The sequence below is a fragment of the Salvelinus alpinus genome, chromosome 28, assembly GCF_045679555.1.
Source record: "Salvelinus alpinus chromosome 28, SLU_Salpinus.1, whole genome shotgun sequence".
In the NCBI taxonomy this organism is placed as follows: Eukaryota; Metazoa; Chordata; class Actinopteri; order Salmoniformes; family Salmonidae; genus Salvelinus; species Salvelinus alpinus.
The window spans coordinates 12411620-12439152 of NC_092113.1; the positions used below are offsets into that span (position 1 = coordinate 12411620).

A 27533-nucleotide genomic window follows, 5' to 3' on the forward strand; every position below is an offset into this window, starting at 1 on the left:
GGATATATTGAAGCAACATCTCAAGACATCAGTCAGGAAGTTAAAGCTTGGTCGCAAATGGGTCTTCCAAATGAAGAATGAAGGTACGTGGTACCTTCAGGCATTTGGAAATTGCTCCCAAGGATGAACCAGACTCGTAGAGGTCTACAATTTTTTTCCGGAGGTCTTGGCTGATTTCTTTTGATTTTCCCATGATGTCAAGCAAAGAGCTACTGAGTACTTCCAAAGTTGTGGCAGAATGGCTTAAGGACAACAAAGTCAAGGTATTGGAGTGGCCATCACAAAGCCCTGACCTCAACCCTATAGAAAATGTGTGGGCAGAACTGAAAATGTGTGTGCGTGCAAGGAGGCCTACAAACCTGACTCAGTTACCTGACCAAACCTGACCAAAATTCACCCAACTTATTGTGGGAAGCTTGTGGAAGGCTACCTGAAACATTTGACCCAAGTTAAACAATTTAAAGACAATGCTACCAAATAGTAATTGAGTGTATGTAAACTTCTGACCCACTGGGAATGTGATTAAAGAAATAAAAGCTGAAATAAATCACTCTCTATTATTATTCTGACATTTCACATTCTTAAAATAAAGTGGTGATCCTAACTGACCTAAAACAGGGTTTTTACTAGGATTAAATGTCAGGAATTGTGAAAAACTGAGTTTATGTAAACCTCCGACTTCAACTTGTATGTGTCTGTGTGTCTCACCATGGCCAGCTCGGCCTCCAGCTCCTTGATCCTGTTCTCCTTCAGGTCCAGTTGGGAGCGTAGGGCGCCGGAGTGCTCTGTAGATTCCTTAGTCTGCCGCCGTAGGTCCCACTTCTCCCTTTCCAACAGGTCCTTCTCCTTAGCCAGCACCTTCACCGCATCCTCACTCTCCTGACAGACAGAGAGAGGGGGGGATAGTGGGCGATATGGAGGAGAGAGAGGGGAGAGTAAGAGGAGAGGGGCACACATTCATTCATCTTTTCAATTACTTACAATGACATAACAAGTTCATGACAATCATTATACTACTTCTATGATTTGTGCACTTTGTGTCTTAATTAAAGCTAATAAAGCCTTGTGTGTGTGTGTGTGTGTGTGACGTGTCATACTTTTCTGTGCTGTTCGTAGTTGCGGATGAAGTCACGGAGCTGCTCCTCTCGGCTCTCCAACGTGGCGTAGAGCTGCTGCATCTGGTTGACCAGATCTGCTTTCTCCGCCTTCAAACGCTTCCGGTCCGCCTTCATCGCTATGAAGACAATAAGAGAGTCAGTTAGCATAGTTTCTATACAGAGGATCTATGTTCAGTTCTATGTTGTTAACATTATTGTCACAGGTGTACGGTGTCCATATTAGGATAGTCTCAGAAGGACTATTCCATTCCAAAGCAGAGTTGAATATCTACTAATACTACTAGTAATATACAGTGTGAAAACTAACTACAGTACCACATTTGTTGACCTGTGAGAAAAGGCAAAGTACACAAAAGCACAATGCACTTCTTTTTAAATTCAGTTGGGGACAAATGAGCAGTATATAGAGATCCTTCGATAAGCCTGTTCTTGCATGTCTAATGCTGAGTGGGAGCTTTTTGATGGAAAAGTGAATCAGAGATGAACCTTTATGTCAATCTCTTCATCTCAACTGCCATTTAAATCTTACAGTGCCTGAGAGGGATGCAGACAGGTGGACTTCCACTCTGTCACTTAACCCAGCCATACTGCAGAGTGGGGATCAACGTAGATAAACCATACATCTTCACCCTTACTCTCTCCCTCTCTGTTTCTCTGTTCTTTTCTCTTTGATTCTCCCTTAAGTTATATCAATTTAATCTAACCACATTTACCTCATGACTTTGGTTTTAGCTGGGAGATGGCAAAATCTCTCTTTCTCCCCATCTCTCACATAGCCAAGCCTCCAGCTGGGTCTCATTAATTAAGTTCCATTGCACACGCTGCAATTGAGCGACGTTCACAGACTGCATCTGGGGGTCGCTCACACACTCGGACGGACGCATCAACCCAGCGCCAACTTTTCACAAGGACAGATTCACCCTCTTTTTACTCCCTCTGTTCACCCGCAGTCCGGGAGACCAATCACCATGCCAACGTGTTGTATGACTGAGCCACCTGGCCGGACCACAAAAACAAAGAGATCCCCCTCATTGGTCAGGCCGACAGGAAGCTCCGCTCCTTTCTGCACCTGCTACAGGAAATTATATCAAAGCTCCCTTTGAGCTGAGAGAAGAAGTGGCAGAGCAAAAAAATAAATCTCGTATTGGCAAGTATTTGGCAACAAAAACTCCCTCTACAACCCATAGAGGCAGAGCCCTGTTCATTGTCACAGTTCATGTGTGGTGCGTTCATAAATAGACAGAATTAGGAGGGATGTGGCGTTGTCTCAGTTCGTTCAGAGACCCAGAGCTTCTGCTTTAAGCCGGACAGGTGAGACAGGAAACCGCCAGGGTGCCACCTTCACTGACAACCATATTAATGACTTCCATTCTCAGAGACACGGATGGCTTCTCCAAGACTCCAGCCACTCCAAAAGTCATTATCAGATGAGACAGGGCAAACCACCAGGGAACCGGGCAAACAGACCTGGAGCTAATGTTGTGTGTAGAGTTGGAGGACAAAAAAAACGAACTGAACGGATGTCTTTTCATACACTGTCTCTATGATGAAACCAGCACCTGCTCTCCCCTCGATGTGTGTGTATGTGTGAATGTCCGTATGTGGGTGTGAGTGTGTTTATGGATGAACGCGTGTGTGTGTCTGTGTGTGCCTGTGTGTGCGCCTGTGAACATACGTGTGCGTGCATCAGCTCAAGGGCATTCCAGGTAACAGCGGGAGTGAAAGGAGAACAAAACACACTGGAAAAACACAAATGCATTACTAGCAGCGGGACACGGACCAATCTTGCTCATCTACCCACGGTTCCTGCAAAACACTTCACAGACCATAACCCTACCCCATTCGCTCTACCCTATCTCAGCATTGGCTGAGATAAAGGCATATGTGGTTTGTGACCACACATTGCACACTCATTTTTGATTACAGCTGTCTTTCTTTCATACTGTGGCACCCTATTCTCTACGTAGTGCACTATTGAGCCCGATTGGCCCTGGTCAAAAGCAGTTCACTATATAGTGGCTTCATTCATTAGTGTGTGTGGTTTGGAACATTATGTTCCTGTGGGAACTTTCGGTGACTCGAGAGGCTCCCACGTCCTGTGTGACTGAACCACAGTGGGTCCCATCATGCTTAGGGTCATGTATAAAAATGCTGGGCAGGCACAGTTGCCTATTATTTTGGCTACCATGGCTAGAAGAAGAGATCTCAGTGACTTTGAAAGAGGGGTGATTGTTGGGGCACGTTTGGCAGGAGCTTCCGTGACTAAGACTGCTCAACTTGCTGATGTTTCACGAGTAACAGTGGCTAAGGTGATGTTGGCATGGAGGTCTGAGGGAAAGGCATCATCAACTAGGGGCAACTGTGATCAATAGCGCATACTCCTCGACCGTGATGTCTTGGTTTGAGGCAAAACAGACAAGCAACTCTGAGAGGGATACATGGTCGTGTTGCAGTGCATAAATCCATTATTACACCTACAAATGCACGTTTGCGAGTAAATTGGTGCAAACAACCCAGGCAGTGGTCAACTGAGCAGAGGAAAAAATAAATATGGCCAGATTAATCGTCCTTCACCCTGTTATCAACGAGCAGACGTGTGCATGTGCGGCCCACGCCAAAAGAAACCTACAGGCCCGAGTGCTTGTTTCCCACTGTGAAGGTTCTGTCGGCTCTGTTATGGTGTGTGGTGCATTTTCCTGACATGGTTTAGGTCCCCTTACAGGCCAATGTAAACACCAATAAATGCACAGCCATTCTGAGTGATCACCTTCAACCTATGGTGAATAATTTCTATCCTGATGGGAGTGGTCTCTTCCAGGATGACAATGGCCCCATTCACTGCACACGAGTGGTCACTGAATGGTTTAATGAGCATGAAAGCGATGTACACTATATGCGACGTGGTGGTACAACACCCTTTATGTTGGTGTTTCCTTTATTTTGGCAGTTACCTGTACATAATATCATATGTTCATATTGTAAAATATTACCCTACATTGTACTACAATGGGGGGGGGGGGGGGGGGTCACTGTAAAACATAATTCCCCTGGCTGACCTTTGACCCTCACTGCTGCAGAGATCCTGTAGTTTACGAGCGAGCCAGGGGGGCAACCATTAAAAATGGATCAACCATTCCTCATTAACTGCTAGTCCGGGGAGTGTGAAGACCAGTAGCAAAGACATTTCAGTGGGGGAATCTGGGCAGAATAGCAGCAGAGACTTTGATAAAAAGATAAAAGTTGAAAATAATTCAAATTAAATTGAGCTTGTGCTGAATTTGCAAAACCCAACAAACTTGATTATTCGATTCAGTCGGTACTGTGTGAATCTGCCACATACAACTTGGCACTGCAGTGTTACTTTTAATTTGAACGCACCCACCATTTATCGACCATAGTGGAGATTTAAATTTAATTGAATTAACTTCTGATACAGTTACTTTGCTATCTTTATCTATTCAGCAGCTAAGACCAAATGTGGCACTGGTGGTTTTTCATCGAAATAAGACAATTAGCAGCAGCTACTGTATGGACACCACGATTCACAGATTCTAGCTTTTCAGACCTCTCTATGTCTGTCTCATTACTCTAGTGTAAGGTCTGTCTTTCCATGCAGCGTATATGAGGCCTGGTAATGAGGAGAGGGGCCAAGCTGATTGTTGAGGCGAGCCACCAATCACAATTCGTTATACTGAGGTGCAATTAATGAAACCTTTAAGAGTTCCTTAAAGAGGACCATCGCTGTAGAGTTTTTCTATGGATTTTGGTCGGCTGATTGGTTGTTCTCTTGATTGGGGATCGGTGGACAAAGGTACCATAGGCAACCACTAGGTGGCACTGTGAACCTAAAATACAACTCTCTGGAGACAAATTGACTGAAGATTGAACTACGAAGCAGTTCGAATATCTCTTAGACGAAACAGCTGCCAGCAAAAATAATTACATAAAGATCCTTGGAAGTTTGGAGCACATTAGCCTGACTGCATTTATGTTTTCCACTTTTCAAATTCAATTGGAGTCGTTTTGAAAGGAGCCTTCATTTGTTAAAGCCTCTAAAACTGTAATTAATTGAACGTGATCGGGTGAAGTGGTCCAACGAGAGCGTGACGACTCTTGGGGGTTGCTCTGTGGTGTTTGTGTGTATTCTACTGAGGAAGGGGTCCAGAGTGTGGGGCTGTGCAGCTTTCAAAACATGTCGTAGTGTGAAACAGCACTAAATGCACTCGGCAGATTGTGCTTTGATGATACATTGGCGTCTGAGGCTTTCATTTCTGACTGCATTGACTGGGAATCCCAGAGAGATAGTCATTGACCATTGTGGAAATAGCTAATTGAAAACTGGCAGCATGGACAAAGTACGCTTTGAATAATTGATGCTAATTAAACATCCAACTTGTTTGCAGAGAAATTGTCCAACCCAAAAGGGGCTCAGATAGACTGCTAAACACATTGAAATGATAACCGTTCAGCTGCAGTAGCTGGACTGGACATTTCAGTTCAATAGATCTAAAATGGCCCTTACTTTTTGCCAAGGTAGGTTAGGCTATGTCTAAGCTGCCCCCTTTACTTGTTTCCTTCTGCTGCAATTGTCTATATATAGCCCTATCCACTCTATGCCTTGCACCTAACTAACTTGGGTATGTTTCTTACCCTGTCCTTCTTCTGCCCACTCCTGCTAGCTTGAGCATTCACGGGCATCACAACAAACCTACAATTATGAGCGGGTGGCAATTACAGTGTTCAAAGCCCAATGACCGACATGGAGTGGGCTGAGCAGAGGGCTTCACACAGAGATGGGGCTGTGTTAGAGAGATACACAATGAGAGGGAAAGAGAGAGAGGGAAGGAGGGAGGGAGATAGCTGATAAGTGCTTAGTGTATCTGTGATTGAGAAAAGGAGGGTGGGTGGATTGAATGTGCCCTTGTTCCACTTTTGAATTAATTTACTCAGATACAAAACTTCAAACATAGGGAACTAACTCACTCAGAGCTAAGGTAGGAACAGCACCCTGTATAAAACCCAATGGAACAATATACTGCAATTCTAAGCTGTCCTCTCTAGTGGCATGCAACAGCAGAAGAAACAAGGTGCCATCCACATCTCTGTCACTCATCTGCACCCCTCCAGCCTTATTTTCCATCCCGACAGATAAACACAAAACCAAACACAAAACCGCAGAGTTGTCCTGTATCACATCAATCTTTAGGAGAGGTAATCAAAGTCCCTGTAAGAGCTTATGCTCTCAAAACTTTGGGCTCTTTTCCCCAGGCGAGGATTTAGTTTGGGTTAAATCAAACAGAAACAACAATCTGCCTCAGTTTAATTTGCAGCAGTCAAGCATCATTCTATTTGACAAGATACTCTCCAGAACACTTCTGTTTCCCACCAGAAGGTACTTCAAACCAAATGGTCCCCCAGCTTGAAGAACTAATGAGTCCTCTAGTTGGCCTACGCTACTTCGCTAACTCAGGTAACAGTAAGGAAAACAGAAGTGCTAGCTAACTGCTTTCGTGTCTCTGACTTCTTTAATATGACATGCTATTTTATCAAATTGATTACCTAACGTTTTAATTAAATCATGCAACAATTAACTCATTAATAACCTGGGGAACCACGGAAGTATTAGTTTATATAGAGCGGCTATCTCCCGAATCCACTCTTAAAGATCTTTTATATCAATAGCAGTCAGTCATTAATTATTCTTAACCTAATATCAGTGTCATCTGAATGTTGTACAATTCTTGGTTATCTGCACAAACCCAGCCTTTAGTTATGAATCATCCATACACAAATTGGCTCAATTATTTATTTACTAACTAATTAAACAATTACAGAATATACAATACATAATAACATTATACAGTAAATACCGTCCCTAGTGGACTGAACAAAAACAGTTTGTTTATAACACGATAGATTCAGAGAGAAGAGAAGGGTTTTTTGGAAGGGAGACTAAGGAACAGCGGTCTCTATTGGACCTGGGAAACTATTCTCACATAAATACATATGGCACTAACGGTCGCTCATTCGGAAAAGCAATGTATTGTATTTACATGAAGCTGGCTTCGATAGTTGAGCTGGTGATGTGAGGCTCTGGTTTGCCCAGTCGATGTCGCCATCGTCCTTTGTGACATCTTCCGGGTCGTCGTGTGAGAGGTTCGCGTGGCCTAAGAGGTTCATCTCACTCTGAAGATGCTTCCGTGTCGGTCAGTGTTCTCGTACTAGATGTGCAACCTTTCCAGCTGCAGTCTGTTAGGCTGGAATCTAGGACTCACTTCTTCTTGAGCGATCAATACTTCAGAGTTCATACCATTTCACGTGTGAAGCAAGCTCTCTCGTTTCCTGGCCTGTATAGTTGAAATTAGCCCTTTTCAACGTGGAGGACAAGTCCTCCCTTTATTTGGAACTTAGGTGACTTTGTTACGGGGGCTTTTATAGAAATGTAGAAAAGAGTTTGGTTCATAATTTCCAACAAATGTCTATTCACTTGGGAGTGGCTACTGAGTAGTTAAACTTTACATGGGAGACAATTCTAATTTTAAAGCTTAACATCACATTACATCATTTCACAAATAGTTATCTTTACTCATTTATTTTATACAATAATTAGATGCAAGCCTCATAACTGAGGAACCTGTATAAACAGAGTTAGAGTAATGTGGCTGTATTGTCTTTCATGAGGTCACAAACATGAAACAAAACAGACCGGGTCATAGCTGGCTTCTCCACCGACTGTTTACACATTCTCCAAAATAGGAATATTGTTCAATTCTCAAATTCTGGGATGTAGTAGAATTTGGTGGGAGAGTTCCTTTGTTCTACTGTGACACTCTCTCTCCCATACTACATGGTCAGGGAGACAAGGAATTTACGACGTGGTTGTAAAGTCATAAAACTGCTCCACCTCCCCTCCTAACAGGAAAGGGGGAGGGGGTTGTTCACATCTCTGTTAGCCAATTCACTGAAAGGGCTAGCGTCATGACACCGCTAATGACCTGTGTGAAAAGGTTACTATTCCTTTAACGGCGCCTAGTGTTCTAGGGTTGCCATAGTTTAAGTACACATGACGACAGCGCTTTGGCCACATAGGTCCGCTCTCCTGGGTTTAGCTCCCATCTTTCAAAACAAACCCACACACTATAATTATTCCTGCTACTGCTCGTAAGTATGCCGAACCAGAGAGAGAAAGCATTCCCGCATTTATGGAAAACAAACAGCACAATAACACAAACATTTAAATGAGCCAAAATGGGGAGAACAGATGTTTCCACGTTCTGCTTGGCCGTGGCTGAAAGTGACACCACTAGGGACGGCTTCAACATAACATGCCATTTCCTGCATCTGGGACCAGTCTGTGAGCGCTATTGACGCTCACGCTAAGACCGCAGTTCCAGTGGTAGGACCTTGACACAGTGTGGTCAGTGTGTGCTAGCCACAGATGACGTCCATCCTTTGATGGTAACAAGGGTGCCACGAGTTGTTATAGTAATGGACCCCCACCTTTAGCTCAATCATGGCACCACTCTCACAATGTGGTTTACTTTGTCATACTTAAGATCACCAGGGGTAATCAGGGGAAATTATATATCAGCCTCTGAGTCATATTTTATTGTATTTTACCCCTTTTTTTCCTCGCCAATTTCAATCTTGTCTCATCATTGCAACTCCCCAACAGGCTCGGGAGGCAAAGGTCGAGTCATGCGTCCTCCGAACATGACCCGCCAAACCGCACTTCTTAATACTGGCCTGCTTAACCCGGAAGCCAGCCGCACCAATAATTCAGAGAAAACACCAATCAACTGGCGACCGAGGTCAGCCTGCAGAAGCCTGGCTCGCCACAAGGAGTCACTAGAGCGCGATGAGCTAAGTAAAGACCCCCCGGCCAAACCCTCCCCTAACCCGGATGACGCTGGGCCAATTGTGCGCCGCCCTATGGGACTCCCGATCACGGCCGGTTGTGATACAGCCTGGGATTGAACCCGGGTCTGTCATGTTTTTGACATTTGCGAGTCACAGCGGGGCCTCACAGAGTGTCATAGTAGCGGGGCAAAAAATGTACAAGCTCAACTATGGGTGTCATGGCAACTAAAGTGGTAGCTAGCTTCTCTTTTACCCTTTGATATCAACCAAAAAAGATAGGGAGGACATATCAGACTCTGGCCTCAGAATTGATTACCCTAGTACCTGCACCAGCCTATAGTGCGGTAGATGACAAAGTACTCGCACGTCACTTTAGTTCTTTGACTATCAGTGCTGAAAGCTATTCCAGAGCAATGAAAACAAACTTCTATTAATTAAGAGATGACAACAAGCAATTTCCTTTGTTCTCCCACGCAGGGGAGCTTGATCATAGAGCAAAGCCATCCTGCTTAACTTCTCTAGACCCAGTAAGATAACAGAAGCCACTTTTAATTCAGCTTTCATTACTTGCGATTGCTCTTAGTGCCTGCAGGAGTCTGTTTGCTTTGGCTTTTATTGCAGACCACTCATAAAATATTTAAGTTCAGAGGCTGCCCACTGGGCACACACTAGTTCAATCAACGTTATTTCCACGTCATTTCAACAAAATTACATTGAACCAACGTGGAATAGATGTTGAATTGACCTCTGTGCCCAGTGTGTAGCTATTCAGAGCTAATTATAGAGGCCACAAGTGTCATATTGTGTTATTGTATTCTATGCTATTATATTCTATGCTATATTGTATTACTTTTTGTGTAAGAGTGTTGGCCGCTGCCGACGAACAGTTGTAGACACAAAATCCCATGACAACCTGTGAAGTGCTTATTTTGATATCGAATGAGATCATAATTGTTCTTTGAATATAATATAAGACAGCGTTATTTCCCTAATAAAATGATCAATAGATGTGTTACTGTCTGCACTCTATATTGGGATGTGTGTTTGGGCCGTTGCACTGTTGTCTACAACAGGGCTAGGCAACCTTGGTCCTGGATCTCTCGGTGCGTTTGTTTATTCCACTTCTGCGTTACACTTTTCACTGTTTAGCCCCCCGTCAGCCCGCTTACTCACCCTGCAGTGCCTCCTTGGCGCGGTCTAGCTCCTGCTCCTTCTGGGCCAGCTGCACGCGGAGCTCGGTGGCTGAGAGCACGTCGGCGGAGCAGCCTCCGTGGCCCTCCTCCAGGTCCTTACTCAACATGTCCTTCATCTGCCTCAGCAGGTGCACCTCCTCCTGGAGCTGGGCCACCTCCTCCCGCAACAAAACTATGGAGGGAGACAAGGAGAAAGAGAGAGGTAATAGGGATCTATTTGTTATGAAATGGTGATACTCTAAACTGTACTGTTAAGTAGGGAGGGAGGGACAGAGATAGTTAGTCCTGCATTGGTTATGAAAATTATGGTAGGCCCACTCTAAACTGTACTGTAAAACAGATAGGAAGGAAGGAGAGAGCAGGGAAAGGAGCTAGGGAAAGATAGAGAAAGAGAGAGAGGTTAGGTCTCTATTTGGAATTGATGGTACTCTAAAATGTACTGTAACACAGAGAAGGGAGGGAGAGAGGGAGGGAAAGAGAGAGACTGGGAGTTTTAATATCACAGTTAGTTGTTGGAATTAATGGTATCTCAAACTATTCCCTGCTCTTGTATAGCAACACATGGTAGGACGGAGAGATGGAGGTAGAAAGGGGGACGGAATGAGAGAGAGTTTGTTTGTTGTAAATATTACTGCAAACTGCTGCCCTTTTGCATGAATGTTAGCTGTTGAACAACACAGAGAAATTCATATCATGCCAATGAAGGGCATAGCAAGAAAGGGCTCCACTGAAATCATCACAGAAATCAACAGGACAGAGATGGTAAAGTGACTGGAAAAAAGCATACAGAAGAACAAAGGTTCAACTGTCATTATGTACAGTATTTAGATAGATGCTTCTACATTCAAACAAACTGAGAACAAGACAGTTCTTCAGAAGGTGTGCTAAGATTAAACTCTGACCAATATGCAGCTAAAACATTGAACGATTTTCATACAATGAAAAAAGTCCTACTTGGATTTAACTGAGACTAATTTATAAAAAGGAACGAGTCGAGTCATCCTGCTCAGGAGAAGCTGGAGAAAACAGCTCATGCCCATCTCGACTGCCAAATATCAAAATCAGACTATTCTCATTTCCCAGCTCCAATATCCCAGCAGGAGACAGAAACTACGCAGTAATGAATGGGGAAGTTGAGCAGAGAAACATAGGTTCAGTTACATACGCCTTGCTAAAGAGCGGAAACAACCGTTTTCAGTGGAGTACCAAGGTTAAGATGTGGCTTGACTAAAAATTATTGTGTGGCTCATTGCAGAGAGCTTACAATAGGATAATAATATTCAGATGTTGGGCCATCTCCAAGAACATAACCTTATGCCTTACATGATGAAGAAACACAAATGTCTGGATGCACATCCTCTGTAATAATCATTTGGCATTATTCCCTTTAGCAAATCCATTCCATCGACAGTTTACAAAGGGTTGCTCTATGAGTTCCACAAAATTTAATACGCTCAGAATTCACACGGGGATGACATCCTTATCCATAACTAATGTCCTTATTAACTTCCACAGTGGCCAATCAAATCAAGACACTTTGGTTGTGTTTGTTGGCTTGATTGTTCCCACCCCCCATTACTCAAATGCCACTACGGTCATGTGATCTCTTTCCTGTGGTGGGTGGCGACCTTTCCCTGGAGCGTCCATCTCAACCCTGCTCATTAGTGCCCAGTGAGCACGTCGCCCACAGCTTTCCCAGCAATCCCCTCTCAGCAACTTGCTTCTCAGCTAACAGGGCTAACTGGAGACCGCTCTAGTATGTTTCCTGTTTCAACTGGGTCATGTTCATTAGGCACCAAACAGAGGAAAACAGACAAACACGGTGGGACTACCTGTATTTGTCTAATAAGAAACGCTCCTTTTTTGTTTTCAGTTCCAAAATGTTTCCGTTGCATTCCCTAATGAACATGACCCTGCATTTGCAAACATACCACAGCATTGGCTTTACCACCCCTCACAGAATGCAGCTTGCTACTCATCACTTTGGAAGAGTCTCTGAATCTATAACAAAGCTTTCAGAGAATGTCAATGCTTTTGTGATACCTGCATCATGCTGTTATTCAGAACTTTCTGTACTTTCTATTTGTGTTCACTGACTGAAATGAACCTGTAAGTGGCTCCAGATAAGGGTGCCTGCTAAATAACTCAAATGTAATGTAAAAGGGTTATTAGGGGAGTGGTTGAATAAAACCACCGGCGTGGCAGTGCGTGTCATTATGCTGAGGTGTAGTTAATGGAGCCGATAATAGACCCACATTTTGCGGAGCATCCCAAGCAGTAATACTTCATTGGGAGAGTGAGACCACAGGCCATTTTGGAAACACAAATTCACACATTTAGTAATGTTTGAGAATTCAATTACTTATTAAGTTAGCCTCTATTGATTGTGCTTGGGCAGCACATTAATGAGTCATAAGGACGTTGCTGAGCACAGAATATTGGGTTTTATCTCGTCAACACACCACACAAATCATACGAAACAATTACAGGGCTGACTGAGGCAACGGTCACTTGGGTCGTATCCAATCGGAACTGATAAGCGCACGTTCCCGGTGGAAGGCAAAGAAGTGTTCCTGAACTGTTCACTGTAAGAGTAGTGGGTTTGAAGTTTTTTTTTTTTTTCACAGAGAAATGAACATAAAGGTCTACTACTGTCTGTAATAACCAGATACACTTTGATTAGATGTTAGGTCTCACACCGCAAAACTCTGGGTATCAGGTTGATTGAATATCATCTATGAAAACATACTATTGCATCAAAGTTGTATGTTAACTTAGTCAGAGGGGATGAGAGAACTAAGTTCACACACCCCATTGAAAGAGACCTCCGGCAAGTACCCAAGCCATTTCTGATGTGTCTGTCTGTGAATATGCTACATTGTAGTTAGCGAGAGTCGCAGCCTCTCTGCAGGCGAGCGAAGCACTGAAACATTCCAGAATGAGAGGTGGTGGTGGCAAGGGAGGAAGATGGCAGCCTATTTGTCAGCGTTTATGCTTCCTTTGAGCTATGGATGAGGCGAGCAAGCACCACAGCTCTGCATGACAAATGACACCCAGAGTGAGTCTCCCGATAAGTGCAATCGCTCCTGCTCTCCTTCCTTTCCTCCTCAGGACTATCTGGTTATTCACCATAATTGAGGCTGCCTGTGTAGTGTGTACTAAGGGGCTGGGCGTGCGCTGTGTAGCTACCCTCATGGCTATGGCCTTCACTGAGACGATAGTAAAATATGAACGCATACTCTATATGCGGATGGATGTGAGGATGGATGTGAGCTTATGAGACAAATACAGAGTCACACCTGTGATCTCAATAAACAACTCCTAGTGCAGTGCAGTTGAATCACTAAGACAGAAATGGCCTTGTGAGCAAAATAAAAACCCGCATAATAAACAATGTGATCTATAATAACCCATGCAGTCATTCAGTTTGCACAGCTAATTAGTATTCAATCACTCTGGCAGCCACACACGGATGTGACACAAAAGAACAGGGGCGCCATTGTGTCACTGACTCGCTGTTGATGCCTCGAGTGAAGAGACGTGTTTACGCTTCTCCCCACTAAACATTGAAAAGCAAATCATCCACACAATCCCTTCGAACAGGCTTTCTCACTGATCGAGACCACTATTAGCATCATCAAAAACTCTTTCAAATTCACAGGAAGAATAGTAGCCTAGCTAGCGTAGCACCTTTAGTGTCAATTCTTCACATGGACGACAATAATGTACAACAATGCAAGGTTTTTGACTGTCAGACCTGTGAGTCCACAGAATGTGAGAGGTGTGTGATAGACGGTGGATGAAGTTGGTACGATACTGAAGATAAAGAAGTAGCAGTGTTCGTTTGCTGTGGAGCAGCACTGTTAGCGACGGTGGGCTACATGCAAGGGAATGAGAGGAATCCGTCAGGGCTGTACACTCTCTCCTCAGGGTTTTGAGGAGTAATGAATCTTCCACTAGCCGAGCCTTCACCGCCACCTGTTCCCCACTGGCTAATACATCCAACTCATTTGTGCTAGCTAGCACACCTGCCAAGTGGCAGCTAGCAGCTATCTCACAAGCCAAACAGGGGCTTGCTTAGCATAGTCACAAACTTTGAGCTAGCACCTGACTCCAGCCAGTTTGAAATGAACTGCTGAAGTGGACCTAGTACACTTGTCAAATGGAACGAACTCAACTGCCTCACTTCAACTAGTACACCTGACTGCAAGAAGCTCATCGGCTCAACCATGACTTAACTACAAATTTGCGCTTTCAAAATGATCAAGCTTGCATATCATACTTGAGCTAGCACATTCATCAACTTGTGGCCAGCACCCAACCATGACTCCAAGATTGATGGAAACTTGCTCTTATACAGTCAGTATATAAGCTACTAGGTCTACAACCAAAACAGTGCTATATGATATTTTGTGTCATTCAATGCCCACAGCACATTCACGGTAAGTTTAAAGTGCATTATACAAATTCTAATCATTCGGGTGTAAATGTTTTTCTTTGACCAACATCTTATATAATTCTGAGGTTTCAAAGGGACACAATTGAGGCTAATGACCAATGAAATTCGGCTGCTTGCTTGAAACTGTGAAATATGTGCATGCATTAACACCCCTCCATCCCTCCAGCCACTCCTCTCCAATTCACCAACCAAATCTGCTTCTACTTATCGTGATTCATAGAAACAGTAAATAAGATATGTCCATGTAAATGACTGTTTAAACGAGTCTATTTGCATAATGGCAGCCATTCTTCAGTTGCTATGCAATGGGATCAGTAAATTATGGGACTGATGTTGCTATCCCCGGTGTCTCTGATGCACTGATGGAGAGATAAACATGACTCTCGCACTATATCAGACAGTAGTAACAAGTACGTGTCAGTTATAAGATGGAGGATAGTCAGGGCTGACAAGACACCAGCTATAAAAACCAAAACATCAGCACCTCTGTGGGAATTCTGAATCAGCTAGCCCTTTCCTGGTATGGAAAAGCATGGATATAGTGATATAAGAAGATAATGCAAATATCACTTCTACACAACTACACTTCTCTTGCCTGCCTATACCAACTCCTTGCTCTGGCTAACAAAATGCTACGCTACGACTGCGGACGCTAGTTTATTCTCTGCAGAAGATCTGAGCACCTACCCAACGTTTTCCAGGACGTAAACACATTCGAACCGTTCTGATTAGTCCCAGAAACAGATGGGCAACTACACATCTTTACATACCAGTAAGCTTACGTCAATGCCACATTGTCTCTATCAAGGCTCTAGTTCATTGTGTGGCTAAACAAACATTAATTCTATGAAAATGTAAGCATCAAGCTTCAAATTTTCCTGCACCACTTTAAGTCTCCATCATTGGTTAACAACAAACAATTGGGAGAGAGAGTGAACAGTTTGCCTGTATACTACCTTAACATAACCTTAAATCATTGCAAGGAGTATTTCATTCCGCTGCACCTCAGACTGTTGTGCACTCCTTTCTCTGGGTTATCTGTGATTAGCTTTCTCTCCCTTTACCTCTCTCTCCTCTTCCTCGCTCCTCCAATAGAAACAGTGGAGATTCTCGAACCTTACCTGTGTGTCTGAACGTTCTGGCAATCTGTCAGAAGGCTGAAAAGATTTGGCATGGACTCCCTATCCTGTTGCCTAGTTACTTTACCCCTACAGTGCCTTCACACCCTTTAGTTTTTCCACATATTGTTGTGTTACAAAATGCGATTTAAATTGATTTAATTGATTTAATTTTTTATCAACGATCTAAACAAAATACTCTGTAATGTCAAAGTGGAAAAAATCTCACATTTGTAAAAAAAAAAATTATATGAAAAAGAAAACACTAATATATGTTGATTAGATAAGTATTCAACCCTGTGCGTCAATACATGTTAGAATCACTTTTGTCAGCAATTACACCTGTGTCTTTCTGAGTAAGTCTAAGAACTTTGCACACTTGGATTGTACTGTCACGATCGTTATAATGAGTGGACCAAGATGCAGCGTGGTATGGTTCCATCCTCTTTATTTAGAAGTGAAACTCAAAGAAAACATTAAATCTCAAAACGAAACATGAAACTACTATAGTGCTCGCAGGCAACTATACAAAGTCAAGATCTCACAAAGCAGAAAGGGGAAATGGCTGCCTATGATCCCCAATCAGAGACGACAATAAACAGCCGGAGATTCCGGGACTGCGGACCGTCGCCGTAGGTTCCGGACCGCGGACTGTCGCCAGAAGCTCTGGACTGGGAACTGTCGCCGAAAGCTCTGGACTGGGAACTGTCGCCGGAAGCTCTGGACTGGGGAGGCGCACTGGAGGAATGATGCGTGGTGCCGGTACAGGTGGCACCGGGCTGGTGACACGCACCTCAGGGCGAGTGTGGGGAGGAGGCACAGGACGTACTGGACTGTGGAGGCGCACTGGAGGCCTGACGCGTGGGGCCGGTACAGGTGGCACCGGGATGATGACACGCACCTCAGGGCGAGTGCAGGGAGGAGGAACAGGACGTACTGGACTGTGGAGGCGCACTGGAGATCTGGAGCGTAGAGCTGGCACAACGCGTCTTGGACAAATGACCACCTTCACACGGCAAGTGCGGAGAGCTGGCACAGGACGCACTGGGCTGTGAAGGCGCACTGGGGACACAGTGATAGGAGCCAGCGCAGGATGTACTGGACCCTGGAGGCGTACTGGAGACAAGGAGCGCTGAGCCGGCACAACTCGTCCTGGACAGATACCCACTTTAGCACGACAAGTGCGAGGAGCTGGCACAGAACGCACTGGGCTGTGAAGGCGCACTGGGGACACAGTGCGTATCACCGCAAAACATGGTGCCTGACTGGTCACACGCTCCCCACGGTGAGTACGGGGAGTTGGCTCTGGTTCAAAACCTGGCTCCGCCAACCACCGTGTGCCCCCCCCAAAAAAAATGTTTTGAGGCTGCCTCTCGGGCTTCCGTCGTGGCCGCGAACCCCGGTGTTGTCGTTGTTGTTCCCTCGCTGCCTCCGTCTGCTCCCATGGAAGGCGATCCTTTCCGGCCAGGATCTCCTCTCACGTCCAGGATCCCTTACCGTCCAAGATATCCTCCCATTACCAGGATGTCTGCTCCTCCTGGCCACGCTGCTTGGTCCGTTTGTGGTGGGATCTTCTGTCACGATCGTTATAATGAGTGGACCAAGATGCAGCGTGGCATGGTTCCATCCTTTTTATTTAGAAGTGAAACTCAAAGAAAACAATAAATCGCAAAATGAAACGTGAAGCTACTATAGTGCTTGCAGGCAACTATACCTAGCCAAGATCCCACAAAGCACAAAGGGGAAATGGCTGCCTAAATATGATCCCCAATCAGAGACTACGATAAACAGCTGCCTCTGATTGGGAACCATACAAGGCAAACATAGAAATATATACAGCTAGATGACCTACCCTAGTCACACCCCGACCTAACCAACATAGAGAATAAAAAGCTCTCTATGGTCAGTGCGTGACATGTACAATATGTTCACATTATTCTTTTTAAAATTCTTCAAGCTCTGTCAAGTTGGTTGTTGATCATTGCTTGACAGTCATTCAAGCCGATTTAAGTCAAAATTGTAACTAGGCCACTCAGGAACATTCAATGTTGTCTTGGTAAGCAATTCCAGTGTATATTTGGCTTTGTGTTTAGGTTATTGTCCTGCTGAAAGGTAAATTAGTCTCCCAATGTCTGTTTGGAAAGCAGACAACCAGGTTTTCCTCTAGGATTTTGCCTGTGCGTAGCTCTATTCTGTTTCTTTTTATCATAAAACTCCCTTGCCGATGGCAAGCATACCCATAACATGATGCAGCCACCACCAAGCTTGAAAAAATGAAGAGTGGTACTCATAGAAGTGTTAAGTTGGATTTGCCATTTTTTGTAGTTTTACTTTAGTGCCTTATTGCATGTTTTGGAGAATATTTTTTTTGCTGTACAAGCTTCCTTCTTTTCACTCTGTCATTTAGGTTAGTATTGTGGAGTAACTACAATGTTGTTGATCCATCCTCCGTTTTCTCCTATCACAGCCATTCAACTCTGTAACTGTTTAAAACAGTCACTTTATGATGAAATCCCTGAGCGGTTTTCCTTCCTCTCTGGAAACTGAGTTAGGAAGGATGCCTGTACCTTTGTAGTGACTGGATGTATTCAAAGTGTAATTAATAACTTCACCATGCTCAAAGGCATATTCAATGTCTGTTTTTTGTTAAAAAAAAAATATATACCCATCTACCAATAGGTGCCCTTTTTTGCGAGGCAATGAAAAACCTCCCTGGTCTTTGTGGTTGAATCTGTGTTTGAAATTCACTGCTTGACTGAGGAACCTTACAGATAAATGTATGTGTGGGGTTCAGAGATGAGGTACTGTAGTCATAAAAAATTCATGTTAAACACTACTATTTCACACAGAGTCCATGCAACTTATTATGTGACTTTTGCAAATTTGTACTCCCGAACTTATTTTGGCTTGCTATAATAAATGGGTTGAGTACTTAGTTACTCAAGACATTTCAGGTTTTGCTTTTAATTAATTTGTAAAAAATTTGTAAAACATAATTCGACTTTGATATTATCGGGTATTGTTTGTAAGTCAGTGACAAAAAAGTCAGCCTTTAACACAACAAAATGTGGAAAAAAGGGTGTGAATAGTTTCTCAAGGCACTGTATCTACCTAAATTACCTCATAAAACTGCTCATCAACACGGTACTGGTACCCTGTGTATATAGCCAAGTTATTGTTACTCATTGTGCATTTATTCCTCGTGTTATAATTGTTTTGTATAATTTTTAGATTTTTCTCTCTACATTGTTGGGAAGGGCCTGTAAGTAAGCATTTCACTGTTAGTCTACACCTGTTGTTTACGAAGCATGTGACAAATAACATCTTACTTGATTTGATTTGTCAATGTCTGGCGGAAACGAGGCTGCTGAAATTGGACTTGGCTGGAATGGAAACTGAGGTCTAAATTGATAGAGAATGACAGCAACTGTCTAGAGGGGGGTGCATTTTTTGATTGTTTTTCCCTCTTCAGACTGAGTTCAATTGGGGAGACAAAATCAATTAATGTGCTCCATGTCCCTGTAGAGTTCTCGTTCTGCTGACTCATTGAGTGGGGAACGGGATGCTAAGGTGTAGCAGAGTGGAAATTCCATCCCAATCTGGGCGCAACCTCACAGCCCCTTTGCACACCAACACAACGCCACTCAATAAGCATCGTCAATACCTCTGAGACCAGAAAAGCCTTTTGTGGCTCTGGCGCAATGGTACTTATAGGTCTCAACGTCACTGCACAATAGCTATCAGACACCTAGTTAACTTTGAATGGGGTATGGTAGTAGGTGCCAGGAACTGCAACGCTGCTGGGTTTTTCACACGCAACAGCTTCCTGTGTGTAGGGGGGTGTAACTCAATACTAGGAAGGTGTTCTTAATGTTTGGTACACGCAGTGTAGGTCCTTGAAAGCTTTTCTGAACAGCTCAGTCTTTAGCTGTGCCTTAAATGAGGCCCGTCACTGTACTCAACTTGAGTGGGTTGAGTCACTGATGGGATCTTCCTGTCTGGTCTTGCGCCCCCTCGGGCTTGTGCGGTGGAGGAGATCTTCGTGGGCTATACACAGCCTTGTCTCAGGGTAGTAAGTTGGTGGTCTGTTGATATCCCTCTAGTGGTGTGGGGGCTGTGCTTTGGCAAAGTGGGTGAGATTATATCCTGCCTGGTTGGCCTTGTCCGGGGGTATCGTCGGACAGGACCACAGTGTCCCCCGACCCCCCGCAGCATCTATGCTGCAATAGTCTATGTGGGCTAGGGCCAGTCTGTCCTACCTGGGGAAATTCTCCTGTCTTAACTGGTGTCCTGTGTGAACTTAAGTATGCTTCCTCTTATTCTCCCATATCTCTCTCCCCCCGTTTCAACTGTTCTGCCTGGGGCTATGGAACCTGTTCACCGGACCTACTGTTTCCCTCCCTCCCTCAGAATGATCGGCTATGAAAAGCCAACTAATATTTACTCCTGAGGTGCTGGCCCGTTGCACCCTCTATAGCAACTCCAGTCCTCGAGAGCCTGATTGGTGTCACACTTTTTCTCCATTCCTAGCAAACACAGCTGATTAATCAAATTGCATTCTAAGCTGAAGATCATGATTAGGTGATTATTGGAGTCAGGTGTGTTAGCTGGGGCAAAACTGTGACACCAATCAGGCCCTCGAGGACTGGAATTACCCACCCCTGCTCTACAACCACTGTGATTATTATTTGACCCTGCTGGTCACCTATGAATGTTTGAACATCATGAAGAACGATCTGGGCTTAATGGCCATGTACTCTGATAATCTCAACCTGGCACAGCTAGAAGAGGACTGGCCACCCCTCAAAGCCTGGTTCCTCTAGGTTTCTTCCTAGGTTCCTGCATTCGTAGGGAGATTTTCCTAGCCACCGTTGCTAGCCAGCATTGCTTAATGTTTGGGGTTTTAGGCTGGGTTTCTGTATAATCACTTTGTGACATCTGCTGATGTAAAAAGGGCTTTATAAATACATTTGATTTGATTAGATTTGCAGCCCTGACAGCGATTGGAAGTGTGTTCCCCAGCCGAGGAGCCACACAACTGAAAGCCCTGTCACCCAGGGCTAATGAAAGGAGATAGACCTGGAGGAGCGAAGGTTGCGTGTGGGGCAGCAGGGTAGGATGAGGTCAGACAGATACGCGTGTTCTGAGTTCTGGATAGCTTGGTAGGTGTGAACCAGGATTTTAAAGTCAATGCATGAGAATATGGTGAGCCAGTGAAGGTTGAACAACACTGAAGTGATGTGCTCGCGGGGTGAGGTGTGAGTGAGGACACGTGCAGCACAGTTCTGGGAATATTGTAGCCTTCTTAGGCACTTGGCAGATGCACCAACAAACAGGGCATCACAATAGTCCAGACGGGATGAGACAAAGGAGTGGATAAGTCCCTCAGTTGCAGGCTGTGGCAGCATATGTCATAACCTGGCAATGTTCCATTTTTTTTATATATATTTTTTAAAACTTTGGTCACACTTTGAAGCGGGCTTCAAACGAGAGTGACTGTCAAATATCAAATCAAACTTTATTTGTCACATGTGCCTAACACAACCTTACCGTGAAATGCTTATTTACAAGCCCTTAAACAGCAATGCGGTTCAAGAAGAGTTAAATATATATATTTATTTCCAAATAAACTGAAGTAAAAAATTATAAAAAATTAACTAAATAAAATAACGAGGCTATATACAGGGGGTACCGAGTCAATGTGTACGGGTAAAGTGACTATGCATAGATAACAGCGAGTAGCAGCAGAGTAAAAACAAATGTCATTAGTCCGGGTGGCCATTTGATACATTTTTCAGTAGTCTTATGGCTTGGGGGTAGAAGCTGTTAAGGAGCCTTTTGATCCTAGACATGGCACTCCGGTACCGCTTGCCGTGCGCTAGCAGAGAGAACAGTCTATGACTCCTCTGACACCGCCTATTATATAGGTCCTGGATGGCAGGAAGCTTGACCCCAGTGATGTACTGGGCCGTACGTACCACCCTCTGTAGCGCCTTACTGTCAGATACTGAGTAGTTGCCATACCAGACGGTGATGGTGCAGCTGTAAAACCTTTTGAGGATCTGTGGACCCATGCCAAACCTTTTCAGTCTCCTGAGGGGTAATAGGTTTTGATGTGAGGGGCCCCTGAGGGGCCCCAGTGTTGAGGATCAGAGTGGCAGACTTGTTGTTACCTACCCTTACCACCTGGGGGCGGCCCGTCAGGAAGTCCAGGATCCAGTTGCAGAGGGATGTGTTTAGTCCCAGGGTCCTTAGTTTAGTGATGAGCTTTGTGGTTACTATGGTGTTGAACACTGAGCTGTAGTCAATGAACAGCATTCTCACATAGGTGCTCCTTTTGTCCAGGTGGGAAAGGGCAGTGTGGAGTGCGATTGAGATTGCATCATCTATGATCTGTTGGGGCGGAATATGAATTGGGTCTACGCTACGCGGGATGATGCTGTCGATGTGAACCATGACCAGCCTTTCAATGCAATTCATGGCTAGTGACGTGAGTGCTACGGAGTGGTAATCATTTAGGCAGGTTACCTTAGCTTCCTTGGGCACAGGGACTATGGTGGTCTGCTTGAAACATGTAGGTATTACAGACTTGGTCAGGGAGAGGTAATTGTCCGAACCAGCTTGGTTACATCAGCTGCAGTGACTGTGGTGAAGGTGCGTAGTACTGGGCAGATCACCTACAGGGGCTGGAGAGGACAGGATAGTGTTGATGTTTTCAATGTTGCTTTGGAAGAAGCAAAGGTATTGATTGCACCGTTCTGGGGAGGCTGAGGTTACAGAGTTGTTCACGAGTTGAGGGAGCTTGCTCACAGTAGAGAACAGCACCGGTAGTTACCACTGCCATTGCTGATCAGTTAGGAGTAATAAGATGTTCGAGCTGCATTTAAGGGCTCTTTGTGGTTTTTCTTATGTTTGTCATACATCTGCACATGTACTGTTAGCTCAGTCTTTTTATACTGTCGTTCTAGACAACGGCCAGTTGATTTGCGAGAGAGTAGCTCAGTGTATCAGAGAGAAGATTTGGAGAAAAACACCAGGCAGGTTTATAAAGTAGCAACTTCATCCAGTGTGGAGGCCAAGGCAGTGTTGTATTGAGCCACAGAGTCAGTAACAGGCAGGTTGGAGATGGATTCAGTAAGCTGGGTTGTGTTTATAGTTTTGAGACTCCTAAATGAATGGGGTGTTTCTAGGGCTGAGTGGGTACAGGAATAACTAGGATGAAGGTGATGAATTTGTGGTTGGACAGCCCTGACTCATGTCCATCCAGTTTGGCCAGATCCACCCCTGTAGTACAGATCAGGTCCAGAGTATGGTCTTTGTTGTGGGTGGAAAAGTCCACATGCTGTTGGAGTCCAAAGTTGGGAGTCCAGGACATCAGCCAGGAGAGTAGAAAGTGCAGTCAGGGGAGTCGACATGTATGTTGAAATCACCAAGCACTAGCATAGCAGGGCACAAGGGGCTCAGGTGTATTAGTAGCTCAGATGGTTTAGAAAGAAGGTCAGAGTAGAGCTTAGGAGGCCAATAAATCAGCACAGTTAGTACTGATGCATTTGGTTCTAACAACCAGTAGTTCAGTTTAGTGACAAATACTTCCCTTCTCTTATCATGGCGTCCCCTTTGACCAAAGCAAGTCTATATAAATTGACAGGCCCGGATTAAGAAATCATAGGCCCCGGGGCTATGTTTTAATAGTACACAAATGACCGAAATGAGTGGCTACTTTAACACTGACAAACTGAGATGAATCTCTTCTTGAATTCAAACAAACAATAGCCCAGGCCAATGAAGCAACACACAGATTGTACAATATTAGTAGACAATGTATATACAGGATATACAGTGCATTCGGAAATTATTCAGACCCATTCACTTTTCCACATTGTAACGTAACAATCTTATTCTAAAATGGATTAAATAAAACATACATCTACACACTATAACCCATAACGACAGAGTGAAAACAGGTTTTTAGAAATAAAAACAGAAATAACGTATTTACATAGGTATTCAGACCCGTTGCTATGAGACTCGAAATTGAGCTCAGGTGCAAACATTCTGTTTCCATTGATCATCCTTGAGATGTTTCTACAAGTTGATTGGAGTCCACCTGTGGTAAATTCAATTGATTAGACATGATTTGGAAAGGCACACACCTGTCTATATAAGGTCCCACAGTTGACATTGCAATGTCAGAGCAAAAACCAAGCCATGAGGTCGAAGGAATTTTCAGTAGAGCTCCGAGACAGGATTGTGTCGAGGCACAGATCTGGGGAAGGGTACCAAAATATTTCTGCAGCATCGAAGGTCCCCAAGAACACAGGGGCCTCAATCATTCTTAAATGGAAGAAGATTGGAACCACCAAGACTCTTCCAAGAGCTGGTCGCCCAGCCAAACTGAGCAATCGAGAGAAAAGAGCCTTGGTCAGGGAGGTGACCAAGAACCCGATGGTCACTTTGACAGAGCTCCAGAGTTCCTCTGTGGAGATGGGAGAACATTCCAGAAGGACAACCATCTCTGCAGCACTCTACAAATCAAGCCTTTATGGTAGAGTGGCCAGACGGAAGCCACTCCTTAGTAAAAGGAACATGACAGCCCGCTTGGAGTTTGCCAAAAGGACCAAAGTGGAAATAAGCTTGTCAGCTTTAATGTGTTATCCTTGATGATTTTCTTAATTGTATGTGGAGGTGTCACCGGCTGGAGCGCCCTTATGTATTTAAAAAAAAATAATAACTCATAAATGTGATTAATCAATCAACTTAAATGACTCTCAGACCATGAGAAACAAGATTCTCTGGTCTGATGAATCCAAGATTTAACTGAAGGAAACCAGGCAACGCTCATCACCTGGCCAATAAGTATGGTTGTGGCAGCATCATGTTGTGGGGAGGATTTTCAGCAGCAGGGACTGGGAAACTAGTCAGAATCGGGGGAAAGATGAACGGAGAAAAGAACAGAGAGATCTTTCATATAAACCTGCTCCAGAGCGCTCAGAAATCAGACTGGGGCAAAGGTTCACCTTCCAACAGGACAATGACCCTAAGCACACAGCCAAGACAGTGCAAGTGTGGCTTCACACAAGTCTAACAAAATGTGGAAAAAGTCAAAGGGTCTGAATACTTTCCAAATGCACTGTATACAGTACCAGTCAAAAGTTTGGACACACCTACTCACTCAAGGGTTTTTCTATATTTTTACATTGTAGAATAATAGTGAAGACATCAAAACTATGAAATAACACATATGGAATCATGTGTTAAAAAAAAAGAATTGTTAAACAAATAATACATATTTTAGATTTTAGATTCCTCAAAGTAGCCACCCTTTGCCTTGATGACAGCTTTGCACACTCTTGACATTCTGTCTACCAGCTTCACCTAAAATGCTTTTCCAAGAGTCTTGAAGGAGTTCCCACATTCTGAGCACTTTTTGGATGCTTTTTCTTCGCATACCGGTCCAACCCAACTCATCCCAAACCATCTCAATTGGGTTGAGGTCGGGTGATTGTAGAGGCCAATTCATATGATGCAGCACTCCATCACTCTCCTTCTTGGTCAACTAGCCCTTACACAGCCTGGAGGTGTGTTGGGTCATTGTCCTGTTGAAAAACCAATGATAGTCCCACTGAGCGCAAACTAGATGGGATGGCGTATCGCTGCAGAATGTAGTCATGCTGGTTAAGTGTGTCTTGAATTCTAAATAAATCACAACAGTATCACCAGCAAAGCACCCCCGCACCATCACGCCTCCTCTATGCTTCACGGTGGGAACCACACATGCGGAGGTCATCCATGCACCTACTCTGCGTCTCACATAGACACAGCGGTTGGAACCAAAAATCTCAAATTTGGACTCATCAGAGCAAAGGACAGATTTCCACCGATCTAATGTCCATTGCTCGTGTTTCTTGGCCCGAGCAAGTCTCTTCTTATTATTGGTGTCCTTTAGTAGCTGTTTCTTTGCAGCAATACGACCATAAACGGACAAGCCTGTCACGGATCTCTCCAGAACTTTCCTCACGCACACCTGTCCCCTATTCCCACAGATTAGTATTTGTATCTGTGTGCCCTTTGGTTTCCATGGTCTTGTCGATTATTGTTACTATGTGTGTTGGTGTGTGTGAGTAACTGTGCTGTGTGTTTGGGGTTTCGTGCCCTTGTGGATTGCGCAGATGATTACGTGTCTCATCCCGTGCGTTAATCATTGTGCGTGTGTGTTATTTATTCAAGGCACTCCTCGCTCTTTTGTTTTGGGTTTCAATCCTGTGTGTTGTGTACGTGTTTGTTTGGTCTTTGTCCCCGTGCCTTTACACGGCACGTCATAGTTTGGGAGAAATAAAAACCCTGTTACGCATTCCTGTGCCTGTCTCCTGAATCCTTTATACCAGCGTGACAAAGCCACCATGACAGCTACAGTGCCAAGAGATCATTCCTTCAAAACAAATGAGTCTTCTAAAGAATGTGACAGTGAATAACAGGAAAAGATGCAGTGTTTATGGAAGGGTTCGCTAACAGGGCTCCTAAACATTCCTCCTCTGAGATTGAGAAGGCTATCTAAGCCTTATCCAAGGCGTTCAATACAAGAACCATTGTATGAGAGCCAGGAAGAACAATAGAACTACCCAAAAGAGGAATGTATTGAATCAAAGGGGGAATGAAAGAATAGTCCGAGTCAGGAATGCGGCGAGCGGCAAGTACATTCTTGACAGGAGGTAACAGCCTACTTCCTCCTATTTGTTTTGGACTTGGCAGCAGTCGAGCTATGGCAATGCAGTGCTTGAATATCAAATTCAAACAGATGGGCTTTGTAAAATCATTAAGAGATAATCTTGCTGAGTAAAGCTTAACCTGTCTCAACCACCACTTTAATTAAGAAGTTGTTATATTCCAAATAGTCTTATGAGTTCTATCATTAAATCATTTACTTATTCATTACCATATTATACAAGAAGAAAAAGTGAATTCAAAAGATGAGTAAAGCATTTGTATTTCTAGGAAACCTTTACAACACTTCAAGTAAAGTACTTCAAGTATTTTACCCCTAGGGCTCCCAGACAACAATAGACTGAGCCATGGCCTCCCTCGTTAACTTCGTCTCTGTCTCATCGCTGATGATGCCTGAAGACTTGAAGAAGCCAGTTGCACTGTGCTGTGGGTATGTCAATTAAACCTAGATGGCCATGACAGGCTCTGTCTCCGGCCTAATTCCAAACCAATCCCTCGCTCCCTATCCCTAGGCCCCTATGGACTCAAGCAGATCTGAAATGCCTGGCAAGGACTAATACCACATTGTTGATACCTATCCAAGAGATATATGAGAAGTCAAGGGTTTAGGGATAGGGCCAAGATATTGATTTGGAATTGAGACTCTGTCTGTCTCCATGGTTGTGCCATTGTGCCAGTGCGTAGCGAACACACCAGAATACTGCACACTCACAACACAGTCACATTTCTCCCATCCCATGTGCTCTTCTCCAGCCACGGAATGCAGCCTGAGAATGAGTTATACTTCATGGATTTATCATTGATTCCACAGAACATTAAAAAGTCAGTGTTCAAACCCACGGTCAGTTAGAGGGAGATTGAAACAAAGTCCTTGTTCAAGCGTGGTGGTTTTTACATATGCAGAAGGCAATGGCTCCTTTTCAAGGTGATACATTCTACCTGCCTTGGTAATAAACCAAACAGAAACGTCTGCAATTTCCAAGGTTGGACTGCATAGGAAACACACACCAAAGCCTGGTTAGCTCTGGCAGTTGTGGCAACGTTAAGCACGCCCTTGCTCCAG

At 44.2% G+C, this 27533-nt stretch overlaps 1 protein-coding gene across 7 annotated transcripts in view; it reads right to left on the minus strand.

Moving 5' to 3' along the window:
• Positions 1-27533, minus strand: part of LOC139557207 (kazrin-like) — a 350504-nt gene that overhangs the window by 33134 nt on the left and 289837 nt on the right. For all 7 annotated transcript variants that reach the window (XM_071371696.1, XM_071371697.1, XM_071371698.1 and 4 more), the window contains 3 exons: positions 10152-10343; positions 1098-1234; positions 709-879 (listed from right to left, as the gene is read on the minus strand). In XM_071371696.1, coding sequence (XP_071227797.1) covers positions 709-879; positions 1098-1234; positions 10152-10343 — 500 coding nt within the window. The remainder of the gene's footprint in view (positions 1-708; positions 880-1097; positions 1235-10151; positions 10344-27533) is intronic.